Source organism: Lepidochelys kempii, chromosome 5 (genome assembly GCF_965140285.1).
Source record: "Lepidochelys kempii isolate rLepKem1 chromosome 5, rLepKem1.hap1, whole genome shotgun sequence".
NCBI classification, from domain to species: domain Eukaryota; kingdom Metazoa; phylum Chordata; order Testudines; family Cheloniidae; genus Lepidochelys; species Lepidochelys kempii.
Window position 1 is genome coordinate 92632196 of NC_136384.1, and position 20995 is coordinate 92653190.

At 38.5% G+C, this 20995-nt stretch overlaps 1 protein-coding gene across 2 annotated transcripts in view; it reads left to right on the top strand.

The window, feature by feature from the left end:
• Window positions 1-20995, top strand: part of FRMD3 (FERM domain containing 3) — a 222264-nt gene that overhangs the window by 154905 nt on the left and 46364 nt on the right. For both annotated transcript variants that reach the window (XM_073345076.2, XM_073345077.2), the window contains 2 exons: window positions 17256-17343; window positions 19453-19541. In XM_073345076.2, coding sequence (XP_073201177.1) covers window positions 17256-17343; window positions 19453-19541 — 177 coding nt within the window. The remainder of the gene's footprint in view (window positions 1-17255; window positions 17344-19452; window positions 19542-20995) is intronic.

The following is a 20995-nucleotide window of genomic DNA, read 5'->3' on the forward strand; positions in this document are numbered from 1 at the left end:
GTCCTACCATGGTGGACAGAATAAGGTTGCCCTCCCCAGAAACCTTTTGCAAAGGCTTTGGGAGTACATCCAGGAGAGCTTTATGGAGATGTCCCTGGAGGATTTCCGCTCCATCCCCAGACACGTTAACAGACTTTTCCAGTAGCCGTATTGGCCGCGAATGCCAGGGCAAATTAATCATTTAACACGCTTGCTTTTAAACCACGTATGCTATTTTAAAAGGTACACTCACCAGAGGTCTCTTCTCCACCTGGCGGGTCCAGGAGGCAGCCTTGGGTGGGTTTGGGGGGTACTGACTCGAGGTCCAGGGTGAGAAACAGTTCCTGGCTGTTGGGAAAACCGGTTTCTCCGCTTGCTTGCTTTGAGCTATCTTCCTTGTCCCCAAAACCTGCTTCCGTGTTGCCTCCATCTCCACTGAAGGAGTCAAACAACATGGTGGCTGAACCCCCTAAAATGGCATGCAGCTCATCATAGAAGCGGCATGTTTGGGGCTCTGACTCGGAGCGACCGTTTACCTCTCTGGTTTTCTGGTAGGCTTGCCTCAGTTCCTTAAGTTTCATGCAGTACTGCTTCGGGTCCCTGTTATGGCCTCTGTCCTTCATGCCCTGGGAGATTTTGACAAAGGTTTTGGCATTTCGAAAACTGGAAAGGAGTTCTGATAGCACGGATTCCTCTCCCCATACAGCGATCTGATCCCGTACCTCCTGTTCAGTCCATGCTGGAGCTGTTTTGCAATTCTGGGACTCCATCATGGTCCCTTCTGCTGATGAGCTCTGCACTCACCTGCAGCTTGCCATGCTGACCAAACAGGAAATGAAATTCAAAAGTTCACGGGCCTTTTCCTGTCTACCTGGCCAGTGCATCTGAGTTGAGAGCGCTGTCCAGAGCGGTCACAAGGGAGCACTCTGGGATAGCTCCTGGAGGCCAAAACCATCTAATTGCATCCACAGTACCCCAAATTTGACCCGGCAAGGTCGATTTCAGCACTAATCCCCTTGTCGGGGGTGGAGTAAGGAAATCAATTTTAAGAGCCCTTTAAGTCGAAAAAAAAGTCTTCGTTGTGTGGATGGGTGCAGGGTTAAATAGATTTAACGCTGCTAAATTCGACCTCAACTCCTAGTGTAGACCAGGGCTAAATGAGTTAATACAAATCAGGATTTCTCACTTTTGCAGAATGTTGTTCCATCATCCAGGCCCCTGTAGCTTGGAATAATCGGCTTCCTCACTGAATCCTATCTCATTATTCTCATGGCCCATTAACTGGGCACATCTTTTCTTCTATCCCAGTGCATGATGGAAGTATTTGTCTCCTGATGGCAACATGAAAACAGTGAAGGAAATGCCTGGAAAGTAGCTGATAGTGCACAGTGACAGCTACAAATGACTTGGTGACTCAATGAGAAGGCTTGTTCTAATTAATTAAACAGATGTACAATGTGCTGCTTCTCTCTCTCTTTATGTGGTAGTGAATACTTTGTTAGGTTTTTATCAAATTGTGACCTTTCATGTGACCATTCTTTGAACCTGACTGAACAAATTTAATCTGATACAGAGGTTGTGACAGGCAGAGACACATGACAGCTTTATAGAGCTGTGATTAATTGTCTTGTGAATTTTAATTAATGGTTGTCCACCTCAGTAAAGTAGGGGAGGGGTACTGTAACAATCGAATCAAACCTTACCAGAGGCTAAATGAAGGCCTGTCCTCATAACAGATATTCTGGTTTTCATGTCATCACAAATAAAGGCTCTTTAGAAATGCAGCTTACCTATGAGAAGAAGCATTTTTTGTAACTGGATACTAAAAGCAAAGTAGATGTTGGAAGATTTAGGATGCATTTAATAGGACTTTGTGAATGGTTCTTTAAATAAATCAAAGCTGTTCGATCTCTAGCTGTCTGACTTGAATATGGAGCCCTGTCATATTTCTGCGTATGCACCTTACATGGCCGAGGAGAAGCAAACAGGGATAACCCTTAGGAGCCTTGTGACTTAAAGGACTCAGGACTGCCTCTTAGGGTTTGATTCTGTAGGATTCTGAGCACCCATGCAAGGTGTTCAGTATCCTCAATTCCTGCTGAAGTATATGGGAATTGAGGGTGCTCAGCTTTTTGGAGGGTTGAGCCTGAACTTTAAATTTTGCCCTGACTGGCAGAGTGAGGGGGAGCAGAGATACTGATAAATGTGACTTCTGGTCCTCCTGGACTTGTACCAACTGGGCTTGGTGAGCCTGGGGACATGCTCCAGCGTATAATTTGCTGCTGCTTGAAAACGAATCTGAAGAGGGTGAACATTTTGCATAGAAACAACGTCTTTCTATCCCTATTAAAACTGGAGCTCCTACCATTAATGTCAGGCTAACAGTTGCACATCGTTTTTTAAAAACAAACCTCCCACCCCCCTTGCTTTTTGTTTCAAAGCCTTTGGGATTTCTGGCTTCTCCTTCTCCAGAGCTTGTTTTTGCCTTTACAGTGATACAATGATGATTGTAAGTGAAAACATGAATATTTTTATACCAGTAACAATAAAAAAAACCAAAACCCAAAAACCTTGCCCCAGTACATGAGTAAAATTTTGCTGATTGTACATGATTATTACAGTGGGGTCTTTTAATCGCATTCACAAAAGGGGCAGATTTAAGGTTGCAGAGAGAAACTCAGCTAAGAAATTGCCTATTTTTGTGCAACTAAAACCTAGCTTTAACATAGCTTTTTGTAATTAAAATGGCTATACCATTAGGGTTTGGAATCACTGCAGTCAATTTTTACCAGAGCTCAGCTACAGCTATTTATTAATTATATAGCACCATAGAGACACACACTCTCTTGCCAGTAGTAGAAATATACAAATTGACAACTGGAAGATGAGGTCTATGCCCTTGGGAGCAAATTATGACTAATAAACCAATAAAGCAAAAGGACAACTTGTGGGGCTGGCTGCGCTGCACTGCACTGCACAGTGAAGGAATATAGCAGGAGCAGCAGGGCCAATAAATGCATATAGACATTTCTGATTCAGGAAAGCACTTAAATGTGCTTAAGTCCACCCCCTGTTCAGTACAATATGTAAGGAAATGCTTAACTCTGAGTACATGTTTAAGTGCTGTCCTGAATAGGGATATCCTCTTGAATCAGGGCCTGAAAGAAGAAATAGTATCATGTTTATAAATCTAACAATATTTTAATGAAGCATAATTGCAGGGCTCTATTTTCAACCCGTGATTATTTTTTTGTTAAACACAATTGAATAATTTAATGTACCTTTGTAAAGTTCTATTATATATGCTGTTGAAAAGGAATAAAAATAACTATGGAAAGATTATTTTTTAATTAAAATGCTGTACTTGTACAATGTGATAGGATGTAAACTTGGAGATAATTCTAAGGACTTGATTCTGCAAATCCTTACTCAAGCTAGCTGGCATTGCTTATGCATGAAGCAAGGGCTACTCATGAGGCTTGCAAGATCAAGCCATTTCTCTCAGCTCAGATATGGTATGTGGATAACAGTTGAAGGTCACAAATTCTGTATTATGACTCATCAAGGTGTCATTTAATATTTTTTATTACTTTCATTATTTTTATGTACAAATAGCAACATGGTTTATAATTTCAATATTACCTTCATCAAGCAGCCCTGGCATTTAAGACAATACAATATGCCAGATGTTATAAGGGAGAAACAGATGTATTTCCTTGCTGAAACATAAGGCATCCCTGACTTTGGGCTAGTCTACACTGGCAACGCTAAAGCGGGCAGTGCTTTAACGTGCCTTGTGTGGTCGTGGCACACTAAAAAAACCCAGCACTCTTTTAAAAAAAAAAAAAACACAACAAAAAAAACCCACACCTCCATGAGGGGCATAGCTACCAGCGCTGGAAGCACTGTCTACACTGGTGCTTTACAGCGCTGAAACTTTCTCGCTCAGGGGTGTGAAAAAACACACCCCCTGAGTACAGCAAGTTGCAATGCTGTAAATTGCCAGTGAAGACAAGCCCTTAGTTAATATTTATCTATATCTCATAAGCAGGCCTTGTAGCACTGTTGCTTGACAAATTCCTGTTAGAGCAACTGAAAACAGAATCTTATATCTGTGCCAGACTTTAACCATTTGGGCTCAAATTTTCCATGCTGAGTGTCTGCCTAAGACTGCATTTCTTTTGGAGAACTTCAGCCAAACTGGCCCAGCCACTTGAGAGAATAAGGCTAGGAGGGAAAAGAACATTGGTTCTGCCCAGGTTAAAAAAGTCTAGTAACATTTTAATTAGGGCTGTCAAGCAGTTAAAAAATATTAATCACGATTAATCACGCCATTAACAATAATATCTTTTATTTAAATATTTGGGATGTTTTCTACATTTTCAAATATATTGATTTCAGTTACACAGAATACAAAGTGTATAGCACTCACTTTATATTTATTTTTTATTATAAATATTTGCACTGTAAAAAAGAAATTTTTCAATTCAGCTCATACAAGTACTGTAGTGCAATCTCTATCATGAAAGTGCAACTTACAAATGTAGATTGTGTTACATAACTGCACTCAAAAACAATGTTAAATTTTAGAGCCTACAAGTCCACTCAGTCCTACTTCTTGTTCAGCCAATTGCTCAGACAAAAGTTTGCTTACATTTGCAGGAGATAATGTTGCCCTCTTCTTGTTTACAGTCACCTGAAAGTGAGAACAGGCATTTGCATGGCACTGTTGTAGCTGGTGTCACAAGATAGTTATGTGCCAGATACCGTAAATATGTCCCTTCATGCTTCAACCACCATATGACAGGTTCTGCTCGATAACTATCCAAAGCTGTGCGGACCAACGCATGTTCATTTTCCGTCTTCTGAGTCAGATGCCACCAGCAGAAGGTTGATTTTCTTTTTTGGTGGCTCAGGTCCTGTAGTTTCTGCATTGGGGTGTTGCTCTTTTAAAGACTTCTGAAAGCATGCTCCACACCTCATCCCTCTCAGATTTTGGAAGGCACTTCAGATTTTTAAACCTTGGGTTAAGTGCTGTAGCTATCTTTAGAAATCTCACATTGATATCTTTTGTGTTTTGTGAAATCTGCAGTGAAAGTGTTCTTAAAACGAACAACATGTGCTCGGTCATCATCCAAGACTGATATAACATGAAGTATAGGATGGCAAGAAGTATGACAGAATGTCGGTAAAACAGAGCAGGAGACCTATAATTCTCCGCCCGAGAAGTTCAGTCACAAATTTAATTAATGCATTATTTTTTTAATGAGCATTGGCAGCATAGAAGCATGTCCTCTGGAATGGTGGCTGAAGCATGAAGGGGCATATGAATGTTTAGCATATCCGGCATGCAATGTTCCCTCTAGTATTTTCCATGCATGTGTGGAATAAATTTTATGTGCACTAAGGTAAGTGTGGATGTGCACCACCAGTAGAAACAAAAGACCTATCTATCTATCTATATATATATTTAAGAAGTTACAATAGGGATAATTACTCCAGCCAGGGCAGGTTAGGCATTTTAGAACTCACTGCTCAAAGAATTAAATTCAAGTGTACGAGAAATACAAATTATGAAATGCATAGATTGATCAAAACACTAAAATAACACACTTTGAAAAAATAAAATTGAAGAATGTGCGTGCATTTTAGGAAGTACCAAGAAAGTAACAACAACAATGATGATACAAGTATGTGTTGTGAGGTGACTGTGAAACAGACTGTGTGTGTGACACAGAGACTGTGTATGTGCTGGGGAAGTTTAAGACGCCGTTCGTTGTCTCTTTAAAGCACTCAATGAAAGTTCTCCTGCTCTGTCATGAGTCCTGTTGTCTTCTCTCACCTGCTCTGTGGAGATGGGGAGGGGGAGAGAGACAGACAGACAGTGTGAGCTGGCTGATGGGCAAATCTCAGAAGCTGTGCACTGTCTTTTTAAGAAAGGCACTCAGTACCTTGCAATGCTGACTACAAAAGTGCCCTGCAACTGCCTAGTCTCACTGTCAGATGACGTAAATAAGAAGCGGGCAGCATTATCTCCCATAAATGTAAACAAACTTGTTTGTCTTAGCAATTGGCTAAACAAGAAATACGACTGAGTGGACTTGTAGGCTCTAAAGTTTTACATTGTATTTGAGTGCAGTTACGCAACAAAAAATCTACATTTGTAAGTTGCACTTCAGTGATAGAGATTGCACTACAGTACTTGTATGAGCTGAATTAAAATAGTTTTTATTATTTTTACAATGCAAATATTTGTAATAAAAATATAAAGTGAGCACTGTTCACTGTATTCTGTGTTGTAATTAAAATATATTTGAAAATGTAGAAAAACATCCACAGTAATTAGTCTCTATTACTGTAGTTCCTTCACCAGACTGTATGTTTTCTATTACATAACTGACTCTGCTTCCTTGGGCTACTACGTTCATAATAATTATTGGTCCAACTAGAGATGCAGCTCTTAGTGTATGACTTTATGCAACTCCTTTTACAGAGGAAAGAAAATATGCCATTTCCAAATGGTTTCCCTATTGCTGATACAATACCTGCATTCACTTTAAAGGACAGAACAATAATGCTGAACATCACAAATGTTATTACTGGAATCAAAATGATTGCTCTTTGTTCAAAGACACAAATACACTGTATGGTTTACAAGGAATCATATGACTTTCTAATGGAGGATTTACCATTTTGATAACAGTGCAACAGCTGTTGACAGCCAGGATTCCCTGAGATGAGACATATGAGAAGAACTAAGACTGCTAGGGTTGTGATACTCAAATTTCCTTTTCAAGACTGTAGTGGTCTGGCATATTTTTTGCCAGTTTGACTGGAAAGTACACTAGCATGAATGTCAACAACTGAAAACGAAGGCTCTGTTACACCAAGCGTTGATTAATAATCTGTTTTTATATTTCTCACACTGAAAATAAATATCATCTTGTTATTATTTATTTATATTACTAGAGCATCTATTCATGGACCATAGTGCTAGGTGCTATATAAACAGAAGAAAATGACTGCTCCTAGCCCCAAAAGCTTGCAGTCAAAGTGTAAGACAAGAGACAACAGATGGATGCAGATGGGGAAGTACAAGGAAACAATGAGACAATGTTGGTCAGCATGATAGCAGAAGTATCAGCATGCTAGCAACATAACTTACGTTTTTTCTAGGCAATATGGCAGAGGAGAGTTTTAAGGAGGTTTTGCAGGAGGATAATTCATCTTAACATGACAGCAAATATTTTTGATGCAGCAAGTGGAAAGGCTGGAAATGATCCCTTTCCATTAGTAAATGGCAGTCTCAAGTAAAGACATTCTTTTCAAATGATACTTTAGTGGAAAAGTCAAAAATACTTTACTAAAGTATCTCCCTGGGGAAAAAAAAGACTTTTAAATAACTGTCTGTGCTGGATGTAAGTTTTCGCACAAATGTTTTGAGGCTTTTTCTTCAACACTGATCAATAACTGCCTGATGACTTACAGAGAACAAATAATTAACATAATTGTGCCATTGTATGTTTTAGAGGTGAGAGAATTTGCAGTGAAATGCTCCAACATCATCTTAATGGTCTTTGAGAGACTGTTCTGATGGGAACTGAAATTCTTAAGGAAACGTATACCTCTCTAGGTATAAAAAGAACATTTGCTTTTCTCCAGTTTTCTCTTCAATAACTTAATCTCCCAGCAAAGGTAGAGCTGCATTTGGTAGAGAAGACTGAATGTCCTTAAAAGACATCAAAAGCAAATGCTTGAAAAGGCTGTGAATCTAATTCAGTTCTCAGCTACTGTAGAAACACCTTACCTTTTAGATTTTGAGGATGTAGATTGAATAGGCCATTTCATTTTATAGAAAAAACAAATAATTGGTTGACCTTTTAGTTTTGGTTTTACTTTCTGGTTATTGTTTAGGGGAAACTAGGTAATTATTATAATAAACTTTCAACTATATCACACCTCTGTTTAGACTGATATATGCATTGTTGTACCTTTTAAGATGATGTATTACAGTTAAAAAAAGACTTTTCAATCTGGTTGCAGACAAATAAGAAATCAGTGATCATTGTGGGGTATCTTTCTTTTGAGAAGAAAATGACATCGAAGCGTTAGAAGGACCATCTTAATATGGAAAATATTTAAGTACAGTCAGTTTAAATATATTCATATATCTTTTGTTTCCATAATTTAAATAAAATGTATTCATTACCAAAATTGCATTCTGTCTGTCTGACTTATTCCTGCAATTTCAACTGGCTGTTACTTTACTACTAAATATTATCGTGTACATTCATCCTGATTTTGCAGGGCAGATACCCCTAACTCCAGGAGTCCCAGACATTTCTATGCTTAATGTTGGCATGTCTTATAAAAGCAGCTATTTTGATAGTGGTTTGTTTTGTTTTATGTGGGGACACTGAATTAAATCTGAAAGCTGTTGAAACAAGTGGCTCATATTTAGAGATGGCTGCATTTCAGTGGTGAATGAAGTGATCTTAATATTTAGTTTATCATTTAGTTTGTAAAGCATGTTCGTATCATTGGGGATGAAAATAACTACATCAAAGTAAAGATCTTGCCCTTTAACGGTGAAAATTCTTTCTATTGCTGGCATTAGAGGTATCCAAGCTGTATAGCTACTGCCCAGCCTGTGTTGCCATAGTAATACCAGACAGTTATCAGAAATGTCTGATAGAGAATGAATTTACATTCTTATGATCATTGTACTCAACATGCCCATTCTAGTATAAACTGCGTTTGGGGGAACAAGCATCAACCACAATTCACTTTGCACTTTTCAGAAGTCAGTAAAACCCTCAATATCTTCAGCATGTATTTAAATGGCTATTGTAAATCTATGGAATATTTTTAAAAAACAAACATAACCACCGGTCTGGATTAATGGGCTTCCATTTCAGTCTTGACTGACATAGGCAGATTGTTTGTTTGCTGTGCTGTGGGAGCTGCGTTGGTCTCAGTACGTAGGCAGATGAGTCTATTTGAAGTGAGAGATTTTTCCTGTCAAGAGGTTGTGAGCAGATCCCTTCAGCAGACGAACCTCAGTCTAATGGCTTTGCCTTGTCCAATTTTAAAGGAGGCAGTCATTTGTCCACTAGCATTACTTCTTTAGTCTGCCTTCTTTGAACGCCTTCTCTACAGCTAAGGAGCCAATGTGGGTTAACATCAGAGGAGACACATTGTAGGATGGGAATAGAGATTAAGCAGAATAAGGACCCAGGCCAGCACAAAATATCTGCACCCTTTCAAGCTTTGTAAGCCCTGTAACTAGTTGGTCAGAAAGTGTTTCTTTTGACAAAAATTATATACATTGTCGTATTTTTTTCTGCAATATTTTATACTGACAACCAGAAAATGGAATATTTCAGCAACAAAAGCTGAAACATTTCACTCATTTTGGCAAAAAAGATAGGTTGAAATTTTGCAGATTTTGGTTGCCAAAAATGAAAGAAAAGTTTTGGGTTTGGATTTTTGATGTAAACTCCCCAAAACATATTCAGAAAAAACGGAAACTTCCATGGGGGGAAAACAAGCAGTTTTTCATAGGAAAAAACATTTCAAAGAAATTTTTAAAAACAAGTTCAATCTGTAATTGTGTGTGAATAATGGAGGGTGGAGAGAGTGAATCAGACCAGAACTAACATTTACACAGCAAGCCTGGAGAGAATTTTTGGAGGCATTGAGTTAAGGAGCAATCTCCATATGAAACCAGCTGATGTGTCTCAGAAATGGTGACTAGAGCAGCAGTGGAACGTCTGGAGAAATCCTCTGTGTCTTTAAAAAAAACAAAACACAAAAAAATCCACCCCATACTTCTATTGTGAATAACAAGGAACAAAATTTAGATTGGTTTGCATGATTTTACTAGGAATCTCATGTGAGTCAGGAGCACATGCTGTTCAGTAGTAGGAATGACTTGCTAAAGTGGAAAAATATGGTCATCTTATGCTGTGCCATTTGTTAGAGCTGCCCAGAGACTGCTGCTTTCCCAGCAAAGTTCTCTTCTAGAAAAGGTAGTTGGAACCATGAATGTAGAAGGCATTTGTTGTCTTCTCCATGTTTATCATCCTCTAGCTGATATAGACTTTGGGGATTGGGTTCTGCTGTTCATCACAAAGCTGAATGAATCCAGATGCCTCTCTGCATTCCAGTTAAGGGTTTCTTGAGTGCAGAGGTTTTTTTGGGTTATCCAATAAAGGGGAAGTGGCCAGCTTTTTCCTTCCCCTTCTCCTTCACATTGAGAACTGTGTCCTAGGAAGTAGGTTTACTAGGGCTTTCAATTTGGGCACAGGCCAGTCTCACTGCTGTCTGTCTCCTAGGATAAGCTCCTGGAGCACAAAGTGGTTTTCATCACTGCTTTGTTATGATGGAATGTCATTATGTTGAGATACAAATATCTAAAAGGTGGTTTGCTTAAACACAGTTTGAGATAGTGTGACTTCAGAAATCTTAGTTAAGTGCTTTGAAATCTGATAAGGAACTAAAGTTGTGTTATTACTGTTGTGGTATTAAATCAAATACTGTAAATATTTGTTTTAAATGAATGATCTTCAAAATTTTATGATCAGGAATGGGAAATTTACGTAAAGAACACAAAGGATTCTGATACCTGGATGGACTTGATGTTTGTGTGTTTTCCTGGCTTTCAAATTTTCCACTAGGATTTCAGCAGTTAGGCTGTTAACTAGTTGCTGGTGTTTCTTCTTTTTCACATACAGAATAATTTAAAGCTTTTGCTCTGTTGTGATCCCCGTTGCCAGGGGAATTCCAAGAGCAGCAGTGCCATTGCTTAGATAATTTGCAATGTTTTGTCTTGCTATTTTCAATTTAAAAGACTCGGTGACAAACTACGGAACAGGGTTAGAAAGTAGTTTAGAAGATTTTTCATTCTGCACTTCTCTATAAAGTTATCTGCATGGTAATTTCATTGTAACTACTGCAAAGCAATGTAGTCAAAAATGGTATACTAACTGAGTTTAGCCCAGAAGTAAAAAAGGCACTGTTAGTAATTTTAATATATTTGTATTTAAATGGTGCCTCATTCTGATAGTTTTAGTGCTTAATCCTCCTCGTCTCCGCTCTAAAAACCTAATGCCAAGTCCTGAAGTCTTTACTTGGGTTTTAATGTAGCCTGCAATCAAAACTGTTCTTGAGCACATAGGAAGTTTGTCTGAATAAGGGCAAACTAAAAACTATGTAAGGACGTCAGCATACTAGACACATGGCTTTGTAGAATTCTCAACTAGCATGGATAAAAAAAGATTAAAAAAATCAGCAACCCCACACAATCTGGTAGCTGCCCCTGAGAAGTAAGAAATGAATCACCCAGAAAATCCTTTATAGGACACAGGCAAATCTACATAAACTTAAGAAAACTTGAATGTCTTGAGTTCTTCTAAAAGATGCCACACGTGATCTCATATAATGAGGTGGAGACCATTTCAGAGATGGAGGGCCTTCATAGAAAGTCCCTGTGATCTATCTTGCAGTACAGGATGATCAGCATCAACAACCCTGAGTGGAATCTCAAAAGGGACTTTGTTCTATGTTGTTTAAACCTGTATAACCTTAGAGGAGTGGAGGGCTCACAGCTTACATTGGTTTCAGTGGAAAGTGAGGATGCTGAACACTTACGAATATTAGATTACATGCATGCTTTTTAAGTCTTTGATCAAAAGTAGCATCTAATGTTAAGACAGTGATCAATTTGCAGCTCGCCCTGATGTTAGGATTTGACACAGGTACATTTATTTAGAAAAGGAAATGATCTCCTCACCATGAAAAGGGCCAATTAGATTATTAAGGTAAGGTTTGGTTCATTCTCATGATGATGCTTGTACAGCATAGAGGTCAAACATGTTCTGTGCCTCCATGATGATCTGTCCTGAGACAATTTTGCCATGTTATGCAGTAGGATGGCTGTGAGGGACATGTCTGTTGATGCCATCCAGCCATCATGTTTTAGGACTTCTGTGGGGTCTTTTCCATCCTGCTTTCATTGGGTCAAAGTCAAAGATATTTCTCACAGGAAAGCTCAGGCAGAATAGATGACCGTACTACCTTAGAGAGTGCTGGACATCCATTTGAGAGAGCATGATCTGTCTAGTTAGGAAGAAGCTCTCTTCATTCAACTTGAATTCATACTGTTTGATGTTTTTGATCATTTGTAGATACTTCATCTGAGTGGTGTCCAACCTCTTTATAGTGATCAGCCACAAGTCACATATTGACCAAAGCAGCATATATCCTTAGCTTCATCTCTCTGCTTATCAAGGTCTTTGATTTGTGAAAGACGTTCTCGATGAGGTACCCTCTTATTTATAACAATTTTGCAATGTGGGCTTCAAGTGCTTTCTTGTTGCTGACCATGTTATTGATGGAGAAAAGGTAGATGAAATCACTGACAATCTTGACTGGATGGTTGCCCACTAAGATTCTAGAGCCCACAGCATGTCCAAAACCACCAACTGGAAGACTTTTTTGGTTTTTCTCCAATTAATTTTCAGGCTCAGCTTTCCAGGGCTTTCAGTGCCACAGCCAGCTCATCCACTAGTTCAATAACTAGCACTATGCCATTGGGAAAATCGATGTTGGTAAGGTTCTTATCAAAGGGTATGCCTAAAATACATTTACTTAGTGTCTGGTCAAGCACTTAGTCTTTGACTGCATTGAAGAGTTCTGGGGATGCAATGCATCCTTGTCGAACACCTGATGTAATTCGGAAGAAGGCAGTTATTTTCCCATTTACAAGAATGCAGCTTGAGGAGCCATCATATAAGAGATGGAACATTCTACAGAGTTTGTCACGGAAGCCTGCAAGTTTCAAAATCAGTCAAAGCAATTCCCTGTTAATAGTGAAAAGCGGTCGTGAAATAACAGATGCAGTGTGAATGGGATGCTCGAATTTTCATGCCTTCTCCATAAGCTGGCACACTGAAGATTTGCTCTGTTGTGGAATGGCTGGGAGTGAAGCCAATTTATGGTCTTTTTTCTAAAGATATCTGAGGGTCAGGCCAATAAGACAGAAGCAAAAACTTTCCTCTGGATGGATAGAAGAGTAATGCTGCCTGACCTCAACCTCATCCCCTTCTCTAGCCTATTTCGTTGCCACAAAGCTAGGGAAAACAAAACAAAAAATGCTTCTTGTACTCCCTGGCTTTGCAATCTAATCCTTTGGTGCTTGTTCCCACTCAGGCAGCAAAGAAAAGAAAAAGAACTCCTTGCCTTTCAAGCAACCAAAATGAAAAATGTGTCCTTTTAAAATCCTGAGGTCTGTCCTTCTGGTTTAAAATAATCCCACCGCTCTGACACCATGTCAAGGCTGTCACTTTTGAATACAGAAGGTGGGGGCCTGCAAGGATTTTTAAAAAAATACTTGCCACTCCAGGCTTGTATTAAACCCCCAAGGTTACAGCTTTTCTCTGACCTTGGCTTGGTAAACGCTGCCACCACCCAAATGCAAAAAAATTCTTGGACCCAGGAAGGAGCACTTGGGAATTCCTCCCTGTGGGGTACCCTCAAGCCCTTTCTCTCTCTCTCTCTCTCCTCTCTCTCTCTCACACCCACACACACCCACCCACCCCCTCTGGGGAAGACTTGAGAAGGAAAACAAAGAAAGACCTGAGAAAGAAAACCAGCTAATCAAACACCAAAAATCCAATCCTGTTCTTAAAAAAGGTAAATTTTATTAAAAACAAAAAGGAAAAAATACATCTGGAACTTAAGCTTTTGCTAGATTTTAAAAGAGCAATTCCAAAAATTAAGAACCCAAAATAGCTTTCTTGTGGGTTAGCTTAAAGGTTACAGGCAACCAAAAGCATCTGAGGTTAGCACAGAGGAGTTCACAAGCCTTAAAAAAAAACAACCAGAAATAAACCTAATCGTGTCTTCCTAAACATTTCTAATTTACTTACATATTTGGGTTTTTAAAAGTAGTTCTGGATATGATCTGATCATTTTCATATCCAGTTCAAACTTCACACAGCATTCCTGCTGCCCATCTCTTCAGCCCAGAGAGAGCAACAGACAAAGGGCAAGTTTCTTTCCCAATTTTAAAAGTTCTGTCCTTCCCATTGGTTCTTTTGTTCAGGTGCTCACTTTTTTTCCCCTTTATCTGGTGGACTTTAACCCTTTACAGGTAAAGCAAGTAAAGAACAGCTACCAAGAGGAATTTTACAGCTAACTGGCTGGCTGTCCATCAAAGGAAGCTACCCCCACCCACTTCATTTATCACAGTTGTGCGTTAGGTTGCTTGCAAACGCAGTTGATTACCAATGGTTGGCTATAATTCCCCTGATAGAGGGCATATTGTTTTTAAAATTTTGATACTGCGCTTGACTTTAAAAACATCTCTGTATTTTGCACTTTTGTTTTCTTATTTTAATACTTTGTGCAATAGCTATTTTGAGTTATGTCTGTAATTAAGACCCAACCTCCCACCCTGCTGTGTTTTGAGTACAGCATGCGATGTGACATGCACAAAGATCATTGAATTTGGAGAGCTCTTCCCATTATGTTGGGCATGAAGGACATTAATTGTATTTTTTGATACAATTTTTTAAATATAACCTGTCTTTTAGAAATTTTAAAAGCTAGCTTCCAAAATTTCTGCTACTCCATAAAAGTGCATACTTTCCTTCCAGCAAAGGGAGACAGAAAATCCATGGATTTTCTGAGGTCGGGCTCTACTAAAAGGACCAGTTCTGAATGAGCAACCAGAACCTCTCTAGTTTCCCCCCATTTGTGTGGCTTAAACAACTGAAGTTATTTCAGTCAATTTGTGCTCTGTAATCTACAAGTATGAGGCAAAATCTTGTAGAATTTATAATATTCATTTATATTGGTCTGGCTCATTATTTCTACTTGATTTACACTACACTTCAGTAGGGTTGGTCAAAAAGAGGTACGTGGGTTTCCTCTTCTGCAAAAATTTCTGAACAAAATGAACATTTTTAGTTTTAAAATTTTTCATGGAATTTTTTCAGTGTGGCTAAATATGTTCATTTCAGATGGCTTTGTTTTCATACTTTACCCTTTTGTTTCCTACTGGAAAAAGTTGAGGAAAAGTGAAGAAATGCCTTGTTCTTCCCAATCTCTACCTCCCAAAAACCCTCACCTTGAAGTGAAATGAAAATTTTGATTTGAAAGAAAATGAATTTTTTTTCAGTTTAATAATAATAATCTGTTTGGAAGGAAACCAAAATTTGTGAAAACTCATTTCTTTCCAAAAAACTTTTTATCATGAAAAAATTCAATGAAAAATTGTTGACTAGCTCTTCTCTTATTCTCAGAGTTAATGTTTTACAATGCTCTGATGTAGATTATAAGGAACAGACATGCCAAAGTAAATAGTGAGTCAGTGAGGCACTGTTCTTCAGGAGATAGAGAGCACTAGACTGGGACTCAGGAGACTTGGGCTTTGTTCCTGGATCTCTCATCTATGGTCTTTTAGTAGAGAACGAACATAACTTAGACTTTCCTGAATAAAAAACTGGCAAAGAGACAGAAGTTAAAGCATAGAAACGAATGTGAATTTTCTTTATGGCAAGAGAACTACAGCGGGGTGCTGCAAGATTGTGTACTAGATCTGATGTTGATTAATATATTTACTAATTATTTGAAAAGAGGGGTGAGCTGTGACATAGCCAAATTTGTAGATGACAAAGGTGCTTAGGTTAGTCACCCCCAGGGAGACTGAGGAATGCCAGAGAGGAACGAAGCAAGCAAGGATAACACTGCAAGCAGCACACAGATGTAGTTCAATGTTTTGTAAATGCAAAATCATGCACATTGGAAGAAAGCATTTGAACTACTCTGACGGCTTACAGGGTACTTAACTGATTGTATCACCTCAGGACAGGGACCTGGGCAGCTCAGTGAAGTCCTTGCTTCAGTGTGCAGCTGTGGTCAAAGCAAACTAGATATTAGGATACCACAAAGAGTTGTCTCTCAAATCACCAATACCTCTCTTTGAAAATATCGGCATTCCACAGCATCTTAAAAAAATAATCTTGCACTGGTTTATAATGGAAGCTGGCAATGAAGAAATTAAAACCAGTAAAATTTGCTTCGGGGTTGACTTTGCATTCCAGGTTTTAGGCTTTAGTGAATATTTGTGGTTGATTATGGAGCGCTTCCTAAAAATAAGGCCATATAATAGAAAATAATCATAATAGAAACTGTTGAATTGGAATTCATTTGCAAATTGGATACAATTAACTTAGGCTTGAATAGAGACTGGGAATGACAGAGTCATTATGCAAGGTAACCTATTTCCCCTTGGTTCCCCCCCCCCGCCCCGACGTTCTTGTTAAACCCTGGATTTTTGCTGGAAATGGCCCACCTTGATCATCATACACATTGTAAGGAGAGTGGTCACTTTAGATAAGCTATTACCAGCAGGAGAGTGGGTTTGTGGGGGGCGGGTGAGAGAACCTGGATTAGTGCTGGAAATGGCCCAACTTCATTATCATACACATTGTAAGGAGAGTGATCACTTTAGATAAGCTATTACCAGCAGGATAGTGGGGTGGGAGGAGGTATTTTTTCATGCTTTGTGTGTATATAAAAAGATCTTCTACACTTTCCACAGTATGCATCCGATGAAGTGAGCTGTAGCTCACGAAAGCTTATGCTCAAATAAATTGGTTAGTCTCTAAGGTGCCACAAGTACTCCTTTTCTTTTTGCAAATACAGACTAACACGGCTGTTACTCTGAAACCTGTCATAATAGAAATGCTGACAGATTTTAAACTACGGTGGTGGTAGTGGGGTTTGCTATAATTAGGCATGCGTCTCAGTAGTCTGTGTAATATGATTGCCTTGTCAATATCCTGAGCTGGAAGGAATGTATCTTAATCTGGACAATCCTTTTAAATTAGTTTGGGAGGTTGTGTGTGGAAAAAACAGCTGCTGAGGTTTATTTCATGGTAAGACTCGACTTGTGCGTACACAAGAACATTTCATGGATACTTGATAACCCTGATTAACTGCACAGATCACTGGAGTCCTGGCAGTATGCAAAAACCATCAAAACTTAATCTGAAAAGACTAGGCATTAGGGCAGAGCACCAGCAGAAGTCACATGAAAGATCTCAGAGTTCCCTCTTTGAAATGTTATATGGTTGAAATTGTGTACGTGTTGGTAGGTCTTTTCTTTCTTTGTCTGGTTTTGATGACTGTGGCCTACTGAACTGAACCGAATTATACATTTTTCCTTGTTTTTGTTAAACTGATACATTTGCATTGTGTAATTTCAGAGGACGGAGCCCAGCTGTTGCTGAATTTAATTTACTACTGAAAGCACATTCTTTGGAAACCTATGGTGTTGATCCCCATCCTTGCAAGGTAATAGTTCAGGGTTTTTAAACCTAAATTATCTTACAGGTTAATAAAACCATCAGATTCAATGAATTAGTCCCATTTTTATCCAGCCATGTGTACTAAAACATTTCTAAAAGAGCCTCCCCAGAAAGTGAGAGATGTTGCAGCTTTGTAAAATGTTGGTTGACAAACACCTATGTGTCAGTCCCAGAAGACCTATGTGTCTTGCATAGGCAGTATTTCATAGTATGACACTCTAGCGTGCTCTGTCAGTATGAGGAGATTTTTGAGGGGTCCTGGCAGGTCACAAGTACTGTAATTCCATCCCAACCATGTGAACAACTTGTAGTTCTGTGCTGTCCTCTTACAACAGTTATTACTCAAACTGTTTCTAGTCAACAGAAAATAGCCTAATTAAACATATTAAGTAGAGTATATTTTGCCAGGTGTACTGTGGGAAAAGTTTTGATAACTGATAATTTCTTTGCCATTCCAAACACTCTTAATGCCATTTTATGGAGGGGTTTACTAAGTTTTCAATCTTATATGGCGCATGCAATTCTTGAGAAACAGTATATTAGAGTTAAACAAATACTCTAGATGGGAAATACTTGACATTTTCCAAGAATTTCAGTAACAGTGTTACTGTTGTCCAGAAGCCGCCACCAATTGCTAGGACTTCTAGGCTGACATTTCAAACACAAGTGTTTCAGTTGCAGCAGCCACATATACAAACCATAACACAAACAGGAAATTGCATATACAAAAGGGTGAATTGGACATGTACTTATGTATTCAACTTCACAGTCCACTACTATTCTGTGTTTCTTTTACAAAGGTGTCTTTGGTTATAACCACTAGTTGTCTCATGTACAAATGAAGCCACCATACATCTGCGTTTTTGAGTGATGGTGCATTGCCTGTATAATTTGCTTTTAAGGTTGCCCGTTTTTATGATGCTCTAATTGTTACTTTGCATTGTTATATTTCAACAAAACTGCATTCCAACATGGTTTATGGGGCAAACTAAGTGACCTATAGATCCCACGCACACATGTAGCAGTTTACAGTGCTCACCATTAAACGGTCAACCCTTATCCAAAGCGGTATCTGCATTATTGCAGGTATTTCTATTCTAAATTAGGTATGGGGCCCGATCCAAAGCCCACTGAAGTCAATGAAAAGACTTCCCTTTACCTCAGTGAGCTTTGGATGACAACCATTCTGCATTATTTTAGATGTCATCGTATGGGTATTATAGACTTTTTAATAGTAATCACAATAGGGTACTTACATTTGAAACTGTGTCCCTCTGTGTTTTTGCTTTTACCTTCCACAGGAAGCTTAAAAAAACCCTAATATTCTTTGACTGCATAATAATTTGAAATAAAGCTTCTAGAACAGTGAAGCAGATTATGCCAGGCAAATGAGAGTTTGGAAATAGGCATAGGAAAGCTGGTTAGTGTAAAACAAACGGACTTAAACTTTTGCTCAAAAAAATTGAATCCCACCTTTCCTTTGTGGAATTCAAAAAAAAGTTTGGTGTACTAATTTAAAAGAAAACCACTTATATTTGCACTTCTGGTTTCCACCAAAATTGGAAATATCTAAATACAGCAAGAAAGACTGTCTTGTGTCAGTATTTCCAGCACAGACGATATTGTGAAGTATTGGAAATCACATGAGAGAGTTTTTTCCTACGAATTTCAAGGCTGAAGGACATAAGATGAGAATACCACATCTGGGCAAAACTGAATCCCTTGCTTGTATTGGTGAGCATTCTGTTATGAAATGGGACTATTTGTGTATGTATTCGTAGAAAAGAATAAGCCTTTAAGTGCTACCATTGTGCCAAAATCTACATGTGAAGAAAAAGCATAAGACTGTTTTATCCAGTCAAATAGTAAGAAACAAACAAGACTTTTTATAGCTGGTGATTGAACTTAGATGTTGAGAAAAAAAATTAGTTGACTGTTAAGGCTTAGTCCTAAGAAAAACACAGATACCATGTCTGTGACTGCAATGGACTAAGACTTTACACCATCAACCATGAATGTTATATATTGGGGGGCGGAGAGGGGGGAACCAAACAAACAAATAGCTTTAATTTGTGTTTTTTTCTCTTATTTTAAGGATTCAACCGGGACCACTACCTTTTTAGGATTCACAGCAACAGGCTTTGTAGTTTTCCAGGGAAATAAAAGAATTCATTTGTTAAAATGGTAAGCATATCAACTAATTAGATTATTAAATATTCTTTTATTTGTGTTTTCCCCCCTAATTCCTTTAAGGAAACTAGAGGTGGAATATTGAAGATTCACTTCTTCTCCCTTTCGCATTTTATTTTTCCAAGGATTTTTAGATCACATATGAAAAAGAAATTGGTCTCATTCTACTTCTTACTGGAAATTAGTCTACATGACAAACTTGAATAAGTCAAACTAATTGACAGAGATGCTCAAAAATTGAATAGCTATGACGTTGGAGGTATAATGGCAGGGGTGCATAGGAAGGTTTCACAATTCCTACTACATTATGCTTGGCTCTTGAATGTGCTGTCAATTTCTCATTCAAATATGAATAAAAATAGGATTTTTTAAAGAAGGACTTAAGGTGGGAGAGGAGGTGGGATTTTATATGTTTATAAATGATCATTCCCTTTCAGATTTCTAAATATAAGTAGATTTGGTCCTAATGTTTTTTCTTTCTTAAGGCAACTTGCTTCATATCTCAAGGATTTCACTGTTATAGGGCACATCTGAAGCTATGACAACATTAGTGAAGGCAGATTGAAGCTCCCTTGCCAGCATTTCCAGTCTTTCATAACATCTTCGGCTTTTCGGAGGTTGATGGAATAACTTAGAAATTATGGTGTACTCCACTTATTTTCATTTTAAATAGCTATGATGAGCAAAATGGATTATGCAGAAGGTCAATGGTCAAGTTCTAGAATAGGCCACTACTTTGATTAGAATTATTGGCAGTTATAGTTGTATTTGGTGTGGCATACAGCCAGGTCTTTGGCACAGGCTAATTTCCCTTTATATCACTCCATTGGTACAAGAGAATTACTGCTGCCCCAGAGGGGGATTCTCTTGTCATAGCCTAATCCCATACCTTCCAACATTCTTGGAGCAAACCCTAGTACTTTCAAGTCTTCATAAATGTGTACAATTTTGAATAATTCTGTAGATACATACCAAGACTAAGAGAAAGAAGGATAGAGGAAAGAAGAAATGCAAAAGTCTTCAGAATTTCATATTCTTTGCCATTTGTTTCCTGGAAAATTGTTTTATTCGTCTCATCCTATTACCAGGATTTAGTTCCAGCTCCCCAATCATCTACATTGCAAAATAACCCCTTCTTCCAAATCAGTTTAATTTTGCTAATTGCTAATAAAAGCAGCTCCATTCAAAATAACCACCTTCATTGCAAGATAAAACCAAACGCCGCTCCAAAAACCAACACTCCATGCCAATTTAATTGCAAAACATCCCCACACACATACTGAAAGTATTGTGGGGAGCACTGGGAGAGTTTTCATTGACGCCTCAGCCATCCTCCCCATTTTAACTCCAAAGGTTTAAGTGGGAAGTTCAAGTAATCAGAGAAATTGCTGAACCGATGACAGGAGCAACTGCCTCCTAGATGGCTCTTCACACAAAATATTCCCAGA